The sequence below is a fragment of the Lactuca serriola genome, chromosome 4, assembly GCF_051521515.1.
Source record: "Lactuca serriola cultivar US96UC23 chromosome 4, Lser_US96UC23_V15, whole genome shotgun sequence".
Classification (NCBI taxonomy): domain Eukaryota; kingdom Viridiplantae; phylum Streptophyta; class Magnoliopsida; order Asterales; family Asteraceae; genus Lactuca; species Lactuca serriola.
In genome coordinates, this window is record NC_136411.1 from 205,799,021 (window position 1) to 205,812,001 (window position 12,981).

General features: G+C 31.6%; 2 protein-coding genes across 3 annotated transcripts; one reads left to right on the forward strand and one right to left on the reverse strand.

Moving 5' to 3' along the window:
• Positions 1-675: 675 nt before the first annotated feature.
• On the forward strand, positions 676-8,593 carry LOC145103202 (agamous-like MADS-box protein AP1). Of its 2 annotated transcripts, none has more exons than XM_079040769.1 (7): positions 676-952; positions 7,195-7,273; positions 7,374-7,438; positions 7,542-7,641; positions 7,764-7,805; positions 7,895-8,025; positions 8,220-8,593. In XM_079040769.1, exons 1-7 carry the CDS (start codon positions 768-770, stop codon positions 8,350-8,352), a joined length of 735 nt encoding a protein of 244 aa, XP_078896895.1. In that variant the 5' UTR covers positions 676-767; the 3' UTR covers positions 8,353-8,593. The 2 variants fall into 2 exon arrangements, with proteins under 2 accessions (XP_078896895.1, XP_078896896.1); XM_079040770.1 differs by having other exon boundaries at positions 678-952; positions 8,238-8,593.
• Positions 8,594-9,562: 969 nt separating this feature from the next.
• ER-ANT1 (endoplasmic reticulum-adenine nucleotide transporter 1) lies at positions 9,563-12,737 on the reverse strand. The gene is made up of 4 exons (XM_079040768.1): positions 12,556-12,737; positions 11,691-11,973; positions 11,143-11,514; positions 9,563-10,066 (listed from the first exon to the last, which is right to left on the reverse strand). Exons 2-4 carry the CDS (start codon positions 11,946-11,948, stop codon positions 9,761-9,763), a joined length of 936 nt encoding a protein of 311 aa, XP_078896894.1. The 5' UTR covers positions 11,949-11,973; positions 12,556-12,737; the 3' UTR covers positions 9,563-9,760.
• Positions 12,738-12,981: the final 244 nt, after the last annotated feature.

The following is a 12,981-nucleotide window of genomic DNA, read 5'->3' on the forward strand; positions in this document are numbered from 1 at the left end:
TCTAATCTTGTGTAAATAATCACATATTGAACGTAAATAATTATATCTTAAAACATTTATGAAAAAACATTTGAAAATAATTATGAGATAGATTATTAGTAACAAAAAAATAATAATAAATAAATAAAAATCAAATACGAAATATATTGCTTAGGAAACACATATATTCTACAAATTCGGCTATTACTATTTCTAGAAATCTTGTTAATGATTGTTGAAAATTTTGAATTGTCATAATCATCATCATTTTATTCCATTTACTTAGACACGTTACGTTTCCTAACTATTTTTTTTTAATACTTCTTGTGTTAAGATACTTTTTAGCGTTAAACATGAATATAATTAACAAACAACCTGTTTTAGTTTTCTAAAAAACACAACTGTTTTAATTTAAAAAAAAAAAAAAAGACTATCCAAATATACTCTACTAAAACTTTATGTTTCTTAATGGTATTTGATGATCAAAACAAATAAACTTTTTATAACAATAATATTTTGTAAAATAACAAAGAGTTTATTTTCTATTTATGACGTTAACTATTTTTTTTTAATTATAATATCTCATTTATTTTGATGACGTTGATTATTTTATTTATATTTATTTTGGGTGGAATAACAACGAATGGGAAAATAGTGTTAAAATGGGTATTAAAAGGAACCGGCATTTCTGGCTTAATACAGTTATAACTGTAGAGAAACCAAGTGTTTGTGTGTGTGAGAGAAAGACTTAGAGAGAGAGAGAGAGAGGGTAATCGATCGCCGGAAAAATGGGAAGAGGAAGGGTGACGTTGAAGAGGATAGAGAACAAGATCAATCGGCAGGTGACTTTCTCAAAACGGAGGTCGGGATTGTTGAAGAAAGCTCATGAGATCTCCGTTCTCTGTGATGCCGATGTCGCACTCATCGTCTTCTCTACTAAAGGAAAGCTCTGCGAGTACTCTACTGATTCCGGGTACGTACTCTTTCATCTTTCATCTCCGCCTCTTACTTTCTCTGATATTCATCGTTACATTAATGGTTCTGCGTTCGATGTTGATTTTTTCCTCCGTTGAAATTGAAGTCTCCGGTTGACCTTATATTAGTTTTTTCTTTGTGCAACACTACATGATGAAACCAATGGAATTCATGCACGCTTTTCTTCCACGAATCAATTTCAATCACGATCTTTTGAGAATCGTAGTTTCTGTTGAATCGGTGCATGACACGTTTGTGTTAGTGTTCTTCTCTATTGGTATATGCGTGATGAGTTGTTGAAAGTTAGGTTTTTTAGGGTTTTTGATTTATCACCTGGTTTGGAATCAGAAATAGAGCATGTTGTTCATATGAGGAAAAAAAAAACCTGATGATTTTAGGGGGAGAAGTTAATGTCAGTAGGTCTGGTCATATCAGGCAAGTTGCAACTCCTCACTGTTGTTTCTTTCGTTTTTGCTTAGATATTTTAGGCTTCAATAGCATTATATACTCTTAAAGATCATTGATTTTAGAGAAAAATTCAAAAGCTTTACCTACGACAGTTTAACACAATTGAGATAGAAGGATTTTTGTACATTTAAGGTTTCAAATTCCTTTATTTCCTGTCATTTTCAATTCTTTTATTTGGAAGGGGAGGAGGGTAGAAGATTAAATTTATACAATAAAGAGGGAGACAAAGAAATTTAATTAGAATTTAAAACCAAAATTATGTATTGTTTTTATTGCATGTGTACTATTTTCCCAATGTGTATTCTTTCACAACTTCTAGTTTAAGATCTTTGTTAAGGGAAAACAAGTTATAAAAACTCAAAGAGAATAATTAGCATAACATGTCACTATTGAATCTTGAATTCATAATCACTTAAAACAAAGAGTTGAATAGGTAATGCCATCAATCATTGATAACCTTCAAGTTAAAATACTTATCTATTTACAAGTGGACACATTCAATTGATGTTTGCTTATGTGAGAATACTGATTAAGCTTTAAGCATAAGTGCATATATATAACCTTCTGATTTACTTATTGAGTTAACAATAGTATAAGTTTTTAATCTGACGTTTTCTGTGTATTTGTGTAAATACAACCAATAAAAAAATTGGATTCTTATATGCAAAAGTATAACTACACACTTAGCTAAATATTTAATGTGAGTAGTACTATTGTACTAAAATATCCCTTGTAGAGAGAGAAAATAACAGTTTGGGATTTCTGTAAAATACTGAACGTATATGTACGTTTATGTTTCTTATTTAAAATAAATAATAACATAACTTTAAATTGATAATTTTATGGTTTTTTTGTAGATTCTAATCCCATTGCTATTAGTGATAGAAACGTGTTATGTTGTATTAATTAACGTATGTTTTGGAAACGAATAGAATAATTTATAAGACTTAATTAGCTTTTATTGTTGAAATAAATAGATTTCTAACTATAGCGTTATTAAGAGGTCAGGTAACAGTAATTACTTGTATACCACCTACAACAGTGTTATTAAATAGTAATTAGTTTTTTTTTTCTTTCTTTTTATGCTCTAATTCACAAGACAATTCTCATTATAAGTGAAAAATATGGTAAATATATTATTGTAGAAGCTTTGAACAACTTTAATTTTGCATACTATGATAACTTAATTAAGACATAATTTGACTATTTGCTACTAAACTTCCACATTCTTGGTAATTTAGTTAATTTTTTTTTTAACAATTTCTTAATTATTATCGGAAACAAAACGTGCATAATGTATAAGTAATTTTATTTGTTTCTTCAGCACGTTTTTTTTTCCTATCTACATAAAAGAGGTACCTAACACTTTGTTGACATATAATCAAGTTCTTTTCAGTCAAGCCATTTATTATCTTCTTTTTATTTTGTTTTGTTATGAAATACAATATATTTTTTTGTAACTTTTATATTCAATGCATTTGATATTAATGCTTTTGATTTTGATCCAATCATCCAAAAGTTACTTAAAATTGATAAATGGAATGCTAATGAATAATCAAACTGTATTTATTATTGGACCAAGTTAAACTTAATATATTTCGTTAGTAAAATCTAGTAGCTAGTTTCAAAGAGTCTTGAATGAGTGGCTTTCAAATATGATTATAGTAACTTTATTAGATAATAACTTATTTTTAGTTAAACAAATAATATAAAATGTTGTCAACACTGTAAGTATACAACTTTTAAGCATTTCGATTAGCCCTTTTGATCTGATTTTTAAATAAGTTTTTTAATTCTTTGGACTTGTTAAAAATAACATACAATCCAAATTAATTAAAAAAATTGCTTCTAAATCTTGTTTCTCAAGGTTTTATAGGCTATACTTTTCTTAAGATATGGATTTAGGGTTTATATTATTTTTTGAAGATGTATTTTTCATGCACGTACTTCCACTTCAACATGGAAGAGCACGAGTATGCATGGGAGGATTCACTTATTGTACATGGAACAACAATAGCGTTGCTTCCTATGAAACTATTGGATATCAATATAATTTTTTTTTTGTTTTTTTTTTCTAATATTACTTGGGAAAAATTAGTATAAGATGACTCTTCGGTCTTCCAACTCATTGGCTAATTTCCCAACACCTGTACTTTTTCAAGGTTTTTCTTATTCTATATTATCCTAGAATTTCATGTTCCTTTGTGTGAAAAACAATCTAGAAAAAGCCATAAACAAATCAGCAAGATTAGTAGGGATTCAAAGAAAGAATATTGTAGCTTTAATTTGTGTGGATCAATGCTTGCTTGAAATCTCCTTTTCTTTTACTTACACTTATAGTTACAATTCCATAATAAGGTATCTTTACGAATTACGATGTAAGATCTAACTAAACTATGGGTAATCTCAAAAGATCAAACTAAACTATGGTCAATCTCTAAAGAGGCATGAAAGGAATAAAGTCTTAAAGCTTTTGTGGATGTAATATGTTTATGAGCAAATAAAAATTTTGAAAGGAAATTGAAGATAAGTTGTCTGGTAAATAATCTTATCTATTATGATGGATTTATATACATGAACATTACTACCTAAATAGGAAACTAGATAGAAAAAGTAACACCAAAAATCTCCTAAACCACATAGCTAAAGACAACAAACTAGTCTTGAAATTATGAGTCATACCGAACACTTGGAGAATGCCATAAAATCTCCTAAACCACATATAAGAAGGCTTCTTAAGACCATATAGAGAATGTCATAATTGGAAAACCTTGGATGTTACACCTTTAATAAAAAAAATAAAAAAAAAAACACACATGGTTTCTTCATGTATACAAGATACCTCCTAAAAGATTTCGTCAAGGACAGTCTTGACATCGAATGATGAACGGCAACTAAGGAATACGAATTCGAACCGATAAAATCTTGCCAACGGAACAGGTCACATCATAATCAATCTCATATGCCTAAGCATAACCCTTTGCAACCAAGCAAGCTATTAGCTGATAGAAGAGCCGTTAGGATTAAGTTTTAATGAAAAAACCCATTTACAATCAACAAGGTGTTTCCAAGGAGGAAGTTATGCCAAGTCCTAAGTATGATTTGACAACAGGGCATCCATTTCTTCTTGTATTGGCTTAAACCATCTAGGGTGACTAAGTGCCTTAATTATCGGCCATATTATTAGAACAATATGGAGATAAATGGTTGCCATATAAACATATTTCTTGTGAGAGAAATGAGAGAGGATCTGATCATAATCAATATCATACACTTAAGAATATCCATTTTCAACCAACCAAGCTTCACTGTAAAACCATGTTCATTCATTGCCTTAAATCCATTTAGGATGATTAAATGCCCTAACCATCAGTTAAATCCCTTGAACATTCTAGGTATCAATGGCTATAACATAAGAATATAATTTAAGAGATATTTGAGGATGTTTCATCACAATCAATATCATATGCTTGGGAATAGCCTTTAAACCAATTAAGCCTTCGTGTATGCAAGAGTCATAAGGATTAATCTTCATGGTAAAAATCCATTTACAACCAACTATGTTCTTCCTAGGAGGAAGTTGTGCCAAGTCACAAGTATAATTTGATAAATGGAATCAATCTCTTTATGTAATACCTTAAACCATCTAGGGTGATTAAGTGACCAACCATTGGTCATACACGTATAAAAGGACGAGTATTACTAGGTATCAATGGCCGCCATGTAAGCATACTAATTAAGTGAGAGTTAAGAGAATGTCTCATCATAATCAATCTCATATGCTTGACAATAACCCTTTACAACTGTTAAATATGACTTGAGCATTTAAAGAATTATCATGGAGCATCTGGTTTCAATGGAGCATTTGGAGTTCAATGGAGCACCTGGGAAGGAAATGAAGCACCTGAGAAGGGAATGGAGCATCTAAGAAATAAGTGGAGCGCTTAAGAAGGAAACAAAGCACTTAAGATTGGAGTGGAGCATCCTTGATGAGCTATAAAGCAAGGATGCGCCATTTTGGAGGGAGAGTGCACTTGCACCATCTTCATGCATGGTGCGCCATCTTGGTGCTTGATGTGCCATTTATGAAGGTAGATGTGTCGTTATGAAAGAGGATGCGCCATTGTGGAAGAGGATGTGCCATTTGGGAGTTGGATGCTCCAACTTGGGAACAAGGTGCACTACTTATGTTCTAAATGTGTCACCTTGGTACAAGATATGGCACTCTAGTGTGCCATGGTGTACTCTAAAGTATTGATGTGTTATTAATATATAATTGAAGCATAGATGCACCACTAGATGGCTTGATACGCCATATATGTTCTTGATGAACCATGTTGTCCCTTGATGCACCATATAGGTTGTGATATCCACTAGGATGCTCAAGATTGTCCAAGGATGTTCAGATGATGAAGATGCTCAAGGTGGATGCCCTAAATGGCATGATGTGCCACTATGGTGGAGGATGATCCATTACGATGCTCCATGGTCACTCCTGATGAGCCGTCTTGGTTAATGATGCTCCACCATGTGTTTTGCTAATGCTCATGCAATGTATTTCAAGGATGAAGGTTGTAGAAGCAGCTGCATGGTAGAGTTTTACGTCCAATCCCTTGCCTATAAATAAGGATGTCTGCTAGTCATTTCTTTATGTCTTTAGTGTCTTTTGTATCCTTAGTGAGTAAGTCGAATCCTTGTTAGTTATACTTGTAATCTTTGTTTGAGAACTCTATGAATAAATAATATTCTCATCCTGCCTGTGGACGTGGGTCACCTTGACCGAATCACGTAAATACTATGTCTTTGTGTGCTTTTAGTTTCGTGTTTTATCCGTATTACTACCTAAAAATGGTCATCAGAACTTGGCAAGTGGCATCAGATCTGTTTTGATTCTTGACAAGTGTCATCTGATTTCCTAACATCAACCAACTAAGCTTTCAGCGGATGCATCGCCATGATTAATCTTTATTATAACAGTCCATTTACAACCAAGTGACCAACAATGTGTCTCTTAGAAGTAACTTATGACAAGTCCCAAGTATGAGTTTACAATAGGGCATTTATCACTTCACTTTCACATCTCCATTATACTCAAGCTTAGCATGATCTGCAGTCGCTCGACTCCACTTTCTTTAACTCCACCACCATCCAAATTAATATACCTAACAACTCCTTTAACCATTTTGTAGGTGGAAGAAGAAAATGGAAATTAAAAAACCTCTCTTGAGGGGCAGTAAATTGGCGTTTATTCTAGCTTCCCGTGTCTCTTTTTGTTGAACATAGGATCCCTTTAGCATACATGTCACATAGTCAGTCTTTCAAGCTAATTAACTCCTCTCCAAATACCAAATCAATTAAATTTAAATAATTTTATCGAAAGAACATAAACATTATGTATTGTTCGTTTGAATTACTTGTATAGTATTATACATGATAAATGTGGTACATTAGGGTAAACTAAGTTGTAGCTTGTTTTGAACATGTTTAATGAGTTAAGCATTTAATATGGATTTAATCGGAACAAAATGGCCTAAAATTGATCATTTAGCTATTTTGAAATTGATGAATATTGTGAAAACTGTTTGTTGGAATATAAGGGTTATAGAGCAATTAACACCAAAATCTAATGTAACCCGATTCTATTATACTATATCTAACACACATGAACACAATTTATTAGTAAAAATAAAAACACGCTTCTCCTTCTGCTTTACTTCTTCCTTCATTTGAATTTCTTTTTGATTCTTATAACACCATTAATTTCCACAACAGAATGGAAAGGATCCTTGAAAGATATGAAAGATACTCATACGCAGAAATGCAGGCCAATACAACCCACAATGAAACACAAGTATGTTGCCCTATTCAACAATTTTTATGATTATTTATTTTTGTGTATATATATTCCTAAAATAAAATAAAACTAAAACTAAAACTCTCTAAATACTTAGGGAAGCTGGTCTCTGGAACATGCAAAACTAAAAGCCAGAATCGAGCTTTTGCAGAAAACCCAAAGGTATACTTGTAAAGATTTCGATTTATTTATTTATTTTTATAAAATATTAATACAACACATGTTTTTGTAAAGAAATTATCAAAAACCATACTTATTTTTATAGGCATTTCATGGGAGAAGATCTTGATTCCTTGAGCCTCAAGGAACTCCAAAATCTTGAGCAGCAACTTGATACAGCTCTTAAACACGTTAGGTTGAGAAAGGTATTTTTTTTTTTTTTTTTTTTGCATTTCCTTTTCTTATACCAATATTTTATAAAATGTTAAAAACCGAATGAAACTTTGTTTTGCAAAAGTCTCAAAACTGAACTTTAATTTACTTGCAGAATCAACTGATGCTTGAATCAATTTCTGAGCTTCAAAAGAAGGTATACATAATTATATGTCCACATTTCCCACATCCCTTAAAAACTTTTAAGAAAATTTATTTTAAATAAATAAAAATATACATCTACAGGACAAGGAATTACAGGATCAAAACAACACCCTCTCTAAGCAAATCAAAGAACTAGAGAAAGACATACCCTCCCACCAACAACAAAACAATGAAACCATGCCCTCATTCCAATTCAACATCTTCAACAACCCGTAACATTACTCTTATATACACTTCTTTATTCATGACAGAACAGGTTGTACTGTGTTTGACATATATTGGACTGTCTCAGACAGACAAATATTGCAATCTTTGTCCCACACGTAATATCGTAATGCCTCGGTCCAACACAGACCAAACACAGTACAACCCTGTCATGTCATGTCATGCCATGTCATTAAAACAGTGTGGACATGAAATGCAGTAATATGTGTGAGCAGCCACGAATGGAGGGTGAAGCGGAAGAAAACCTAAGACAAGCGCAAATGGCGACGGTTACGGTTATGCCACCATGGATGATTCAACACATGAACAAGTGAACTTTTTATAGAGTTTTTCAGTTTGTAATATGATATATATATATATATGTGGATCAAATGATGTATAAACAACATTTATGTTTATTACACTCATGGATGTAAAGTAGCTTGCTATATCAGGAAATAGATAGCAAGCTTACTGTTGTATTTTTTTTTTTCAGTTGTGTATATATGTTGCAACAAAAGTGGTTGTAGACATTTTGCTGAGTTTTTGTTTTTAATGTAATGTGTTAAAATTTTATTTGGTTGTGTATGGTTTGTTGCGTATGTTGATAACAAACAAGACTTGATGCTTGGTAGTGGCCTATCAATTGAACTAGAATTAAAAACATGAGTGTTTACTTCATGGGTTTCTGTAAATAAGCGACGAGTTACCAAAACTATATTACAATAATGATTTAAGTTTAGAAGCAAATTGCATTAGAGTAATTATATTTCGGGCATTTATGTATTTTAACTGTTACATTTTTGTTTCACCAATACAAGTCAACTAAGTTTGATCATTTTTGTCAATGTTTATCACTTTTACCTAGTATAATAGGTTAAATTGGTCGCAATATGATTTCATTTTGTCAAAGTTAGGTGAATTTTGTGAAAATTTTGACAACAAATATTCCACTAAAGCCACAAATTTTTCAATTTTTACCACTTACGTTCATTGACAAAACTGACTTATAGTGTTTGAATCACAAAATTGCAAAAGGTTGTGGTTTTTACAACTTTTTATGTATTTAGCTCTTAATTTTTATTTTTTTGATATATTGATTTAACTTTTAAGAAGTTGCTTGTATGCATATTCCAATTCATTTGAAGATTCTTTGATTTTATTATTATTATTTTAAAAAAACATTCTACAAACCAAAGATTACCTCAACTTTAGTATCACCGAGTCTAATTAAATTCGAATCAAACTAATTATCGTGCAACAAATATACTTTATTCATTAGACACTGTTTGTTATAAAGAGTAACACGTTAACATTTAGCATTCATTGGACTCAAAGTCAAGCATGTGTTGGCGAGACTTTTTGTCCCACCTATAGAAAACATGGGACAAGGTGCTCTTAATTTCATAAAAGGCCCTCATCTTATTTAGGCCCATCAAGCCCAGCCCAATCCTATCACATTTAGCCCAAGAACCTTTAGCTTTGGTTACAAAGTATGAATAAATGCCTATACATTCATAAGCCTTCAAAGATCAAAAGAAGCAATAACCAAAATGGAAACTATACAATTTCATAACAAAATTAATTGAAGGTGTCACAAATGAATCGCACTCATTACATATCAAGCTATACATATATCAAATCCATGACCTTTCTCCTTCCAATACCATTTCAATTTCTTTCTTTTTAGTAAATCCATGTAGAATTAAGCCAAAATCATCTTCCATTTTTTTGAGTTTTTAACTACAAGACTTTTTGATGCTCCAAATTATGGCTACTTTTGTATGTAATTCGATACAATTTATCATATCCCGCAAGAACTCCAGCCCCAGCTACACCAACAAGCATGTTTGCAGTAACTCCTCGATATAATGCCAAGAAACCCTCTAATCGAATGATCTCATTTATTGCATGAATAGCATGATGATATTTTGAGGGTTGACCAGAAGTCAACATCATTCTTCGCCTCACTGTGTCAAATGGATATGCACAAACACCAGAAAACGTTGTCACACTCCAACCCAAGAAAAAACTTGCAATAAAATTGTCCTGCATATTATTTTTAGAGGTTAGAATAAAAAAAATCACACCTTTTTCAAGAAAACGGTTTTAGAGTAGAAAGAAATCGCACCCTTTTCAAGAAAATCGATACAAGGTGGGAAAAATCTCACGTTTTACAAGAAAATGGAAATAAAGCAGAAAAAAATCACATATTTTTACAAGAAAATGCTTACAGAGCAGAAAAAATCAAAACTTTTTCAAGAAAATGGTTATAGAGTAGAAGGAAATCACACCCTTTTCAAGAAAATGGATGCAAGGTGGGAAAAATCACACGTTTTACAAGAAAATGGAAATAAAGCAGAAAAAAAATCAAATCTTTAAAAGGAAAATGTTTATTACAAGGCAGAAAGAATTCACACTATTTGCAAGAAAATGCGTACAAGGCAGAAAAAAAATCACATTTTTTTACAAGAAGATGCTTATAAAGAAGAAAAAAGGTCACATCTTTTTACAAGAAAATGCTTATATATGGCAGAAAAATCATACATTTTACAAGAAAAATGAATATAAGACCATTTCCAACCCAACTTCATATTCTTTTTATTTTAAGTTATACAGATTGTGAAAAATACCCTTTAATTTATTTGCTTTTTACAAATAAATTTACACCTTTTTTGTTCTAATAACTTTATAAAATGTATTATTTCAAAATTATAACCAAAAAATTTATGTGTATATTATTAATTTGAATAACTTGTTATTTTAGTAACATCAAAACATTTGTTACATTAAAACCTATATTTATAATACACTTCTATATAAATATTACACATGCATTTACAAAAATATCACAAGTACATTTTTTAAATAAAAAAAAAAAAACATATTTAGAATATACCTAGTCTTCTTTAATAAGCTATAGAAATACATAAAGATAAAACCTGAGGAACCAAAATTAACACATGAAACTTTTACAACATTTTGGTGTAAAAGGAATAGTATAATACCAAAATGATGCAAGAAATGCAGAAAAAACACAAACTTTACAAGAAAATGCATACAAACCAAAAAAATAATAATAATAAATCACATATTATAGAAGAAAATGGTTAAAAAAGGCATACCTGAAATGATCCAATTAAGACAACAGGTTTCAAGCTGTCATATAAACCAAAATACATCCCTCTATAAAGAGTAATCCCCACAATTGAAATCCCAAATCCACGATATAATCCTCTAATTCCATCAGTTGCAAGGGTCTTGTTATAAACATCAAAAAGTCCATTAAATTGGTGTTTATGATTTCTTGAAATGCCTGATGAATCGGTTGCTAATCGAGTTCTTGCATAATCCAAATGATATAAAAACAATGAAGTGGTGGCTCCTGCAGCACTTCCTGAAGCAACATTCCCAATAAACCACTTCATATATCCATCTCTCTCTTTTGACCTTCCAAATACACTTTTGAAGTAACCTTTGAATGCAAAATTGAAAGCCTACGGATATGTTTCAAAAATAGTTTCTTCAGGAACCTATTACCGATTTTCTCACTTCCTAAAACAATAATTACTTACTAATCATTTATTTACCTGAGTTGTGTAATTGTGTTAGGTGTTTAGTTTTCGGATTCTTGAAATTATACAGGTAAAAACAAGAAATGCTAATGAGTTACCTGAGTTGGGAAATATCGAATCACATTGACTTGATTACCCCTCCAAAATGAGAAAAAGCCTTCTTCTTTAAACACCCTTTTGAAGCATTGACCAACCCCTGTATATGGTTTTTTGAGTTGACCTCTCTTCAATAACTCTCCTTGATTTTGTAGTAAAAGCTTCACTCTCTCAATTGGTGCTGCTGCACTTTTTGATATGATGGCTGCTGCACCTCCCATCACAAAATCAGAAGAAAACCTCTCTGATTTTGTTGTCATCTCAAACCCTAGATTCTATTCCAATCTGCAGAAATCAACATGAACTCATGCGTGTATAAAAGAATTGCTAGTAGTTACTGTTTTTCTTTTGTACTTTATGGATACTGATTAGTTTGTGGGTATCTCTGAATCTTGAAAAGTTATGCCTCAATGCATGATTGTATATAAATTAGGGTTCTTTCTAGACCTTGGAGTTTAATTTTGTATACAAATGGGAAATGAATTGATTTTATATTTACAGACAATGGGGAAGAGGTGGAGAGATACATGACGACCACAGAGGGTGCTTTCATGGCTGCCGAATAATTGGATTTGGGAGCTAAAACTCATTGTAATTTCGAGATTTGGTTTCCGGTTTTGGTGGTGGTGACATAGGCATACATATGGTGGCAAAGCATTAACAAGAGAATCCAATTTTCATAGAAGAAATAATTTATCGAAGCTAAAATTAGCGAAGCTATTAGTGAACATTGTGAAATCGATCAAATTGGTTTTATTAGCAGAAAAAAGGACGAAAACCGATCAGTAATGAGTAAATGAATGCAAACAAGGAAACGATGATAAAGGAGATAGAGGATTGATAAGAAGAAAGGGAGTTGAATGTAACCTGATGATGCGCGATGAAGATGTAGGAACCAGTGAAGATGAAGTGTCAGGAAGGGGGAATGGTGGGTTGGTGAAGACAAATTGTTGAAGACGACATATATGAGGAGATGGGCATCTGAGCGGTTCTATTGCTCTCCCAAATCATCAAGAAGATGAGTGTTAAAATAATTTAAAGAACATGAAAACATATGGTGGCTAGGCAACCCTCTCACAAGTCACACCACTTTTATACGGAATAAGACAAGAAATAATGGTCCCTATTGGGATATTAAACTTTTTTTTTTTTTTTTAGGGAGAATTACCTATATGCCTCTCCTAAACACTTAAATAGTAAATATCGTATTTGTCCGACTTAAATTACAAATATCGTATTTACCCTTCCTAATGTTTTTTAATATCATATATACCCAAATCAATTATTTTGGTA

Coding starts and splice junctions, on each gene's coding strand:
- LOC145103202 (XM_079040769.1), top strand. CDS start 768: ATGGGAAGAGGAAGGGTGACGTTGAAGAGGATAGAGAACAAGATCAAT. Junction 953..7,194: donor GAGTACTCTACTGATTCCGG/GTACGTACTCTT, acceptor TTTCCACAACAG/AATGGAAAGGATCCTTGAAA. Junction 7,806..7,894: donor TTTCTGAGCTTCAAAAGAAG/GTATACATAATT, acceptor ATACATCTACAG/GACAAGGAATTACAGGATCA.
- ER-ANT1 (XM_079040768.1), bottom strand. CDS start 11,948: ATGACAACAAAATCAGAGAGGTTTTCTTCTGATTTTGTGATGGGAGGT. Junction 11,515..11,690: donor TTCGATATTTCCCAACTCAG/GTAACTCATTAG, acceptor ACATATCCGTAG/GCTTTCAATTTTGCATTCAA. Junction 10,067..11,142: donor TCTTAATTGGATCATTTCAG/GTATGCCTTTTT, acceptor AATAATATGCAG/GACAATTTTATTGCAAGTTT.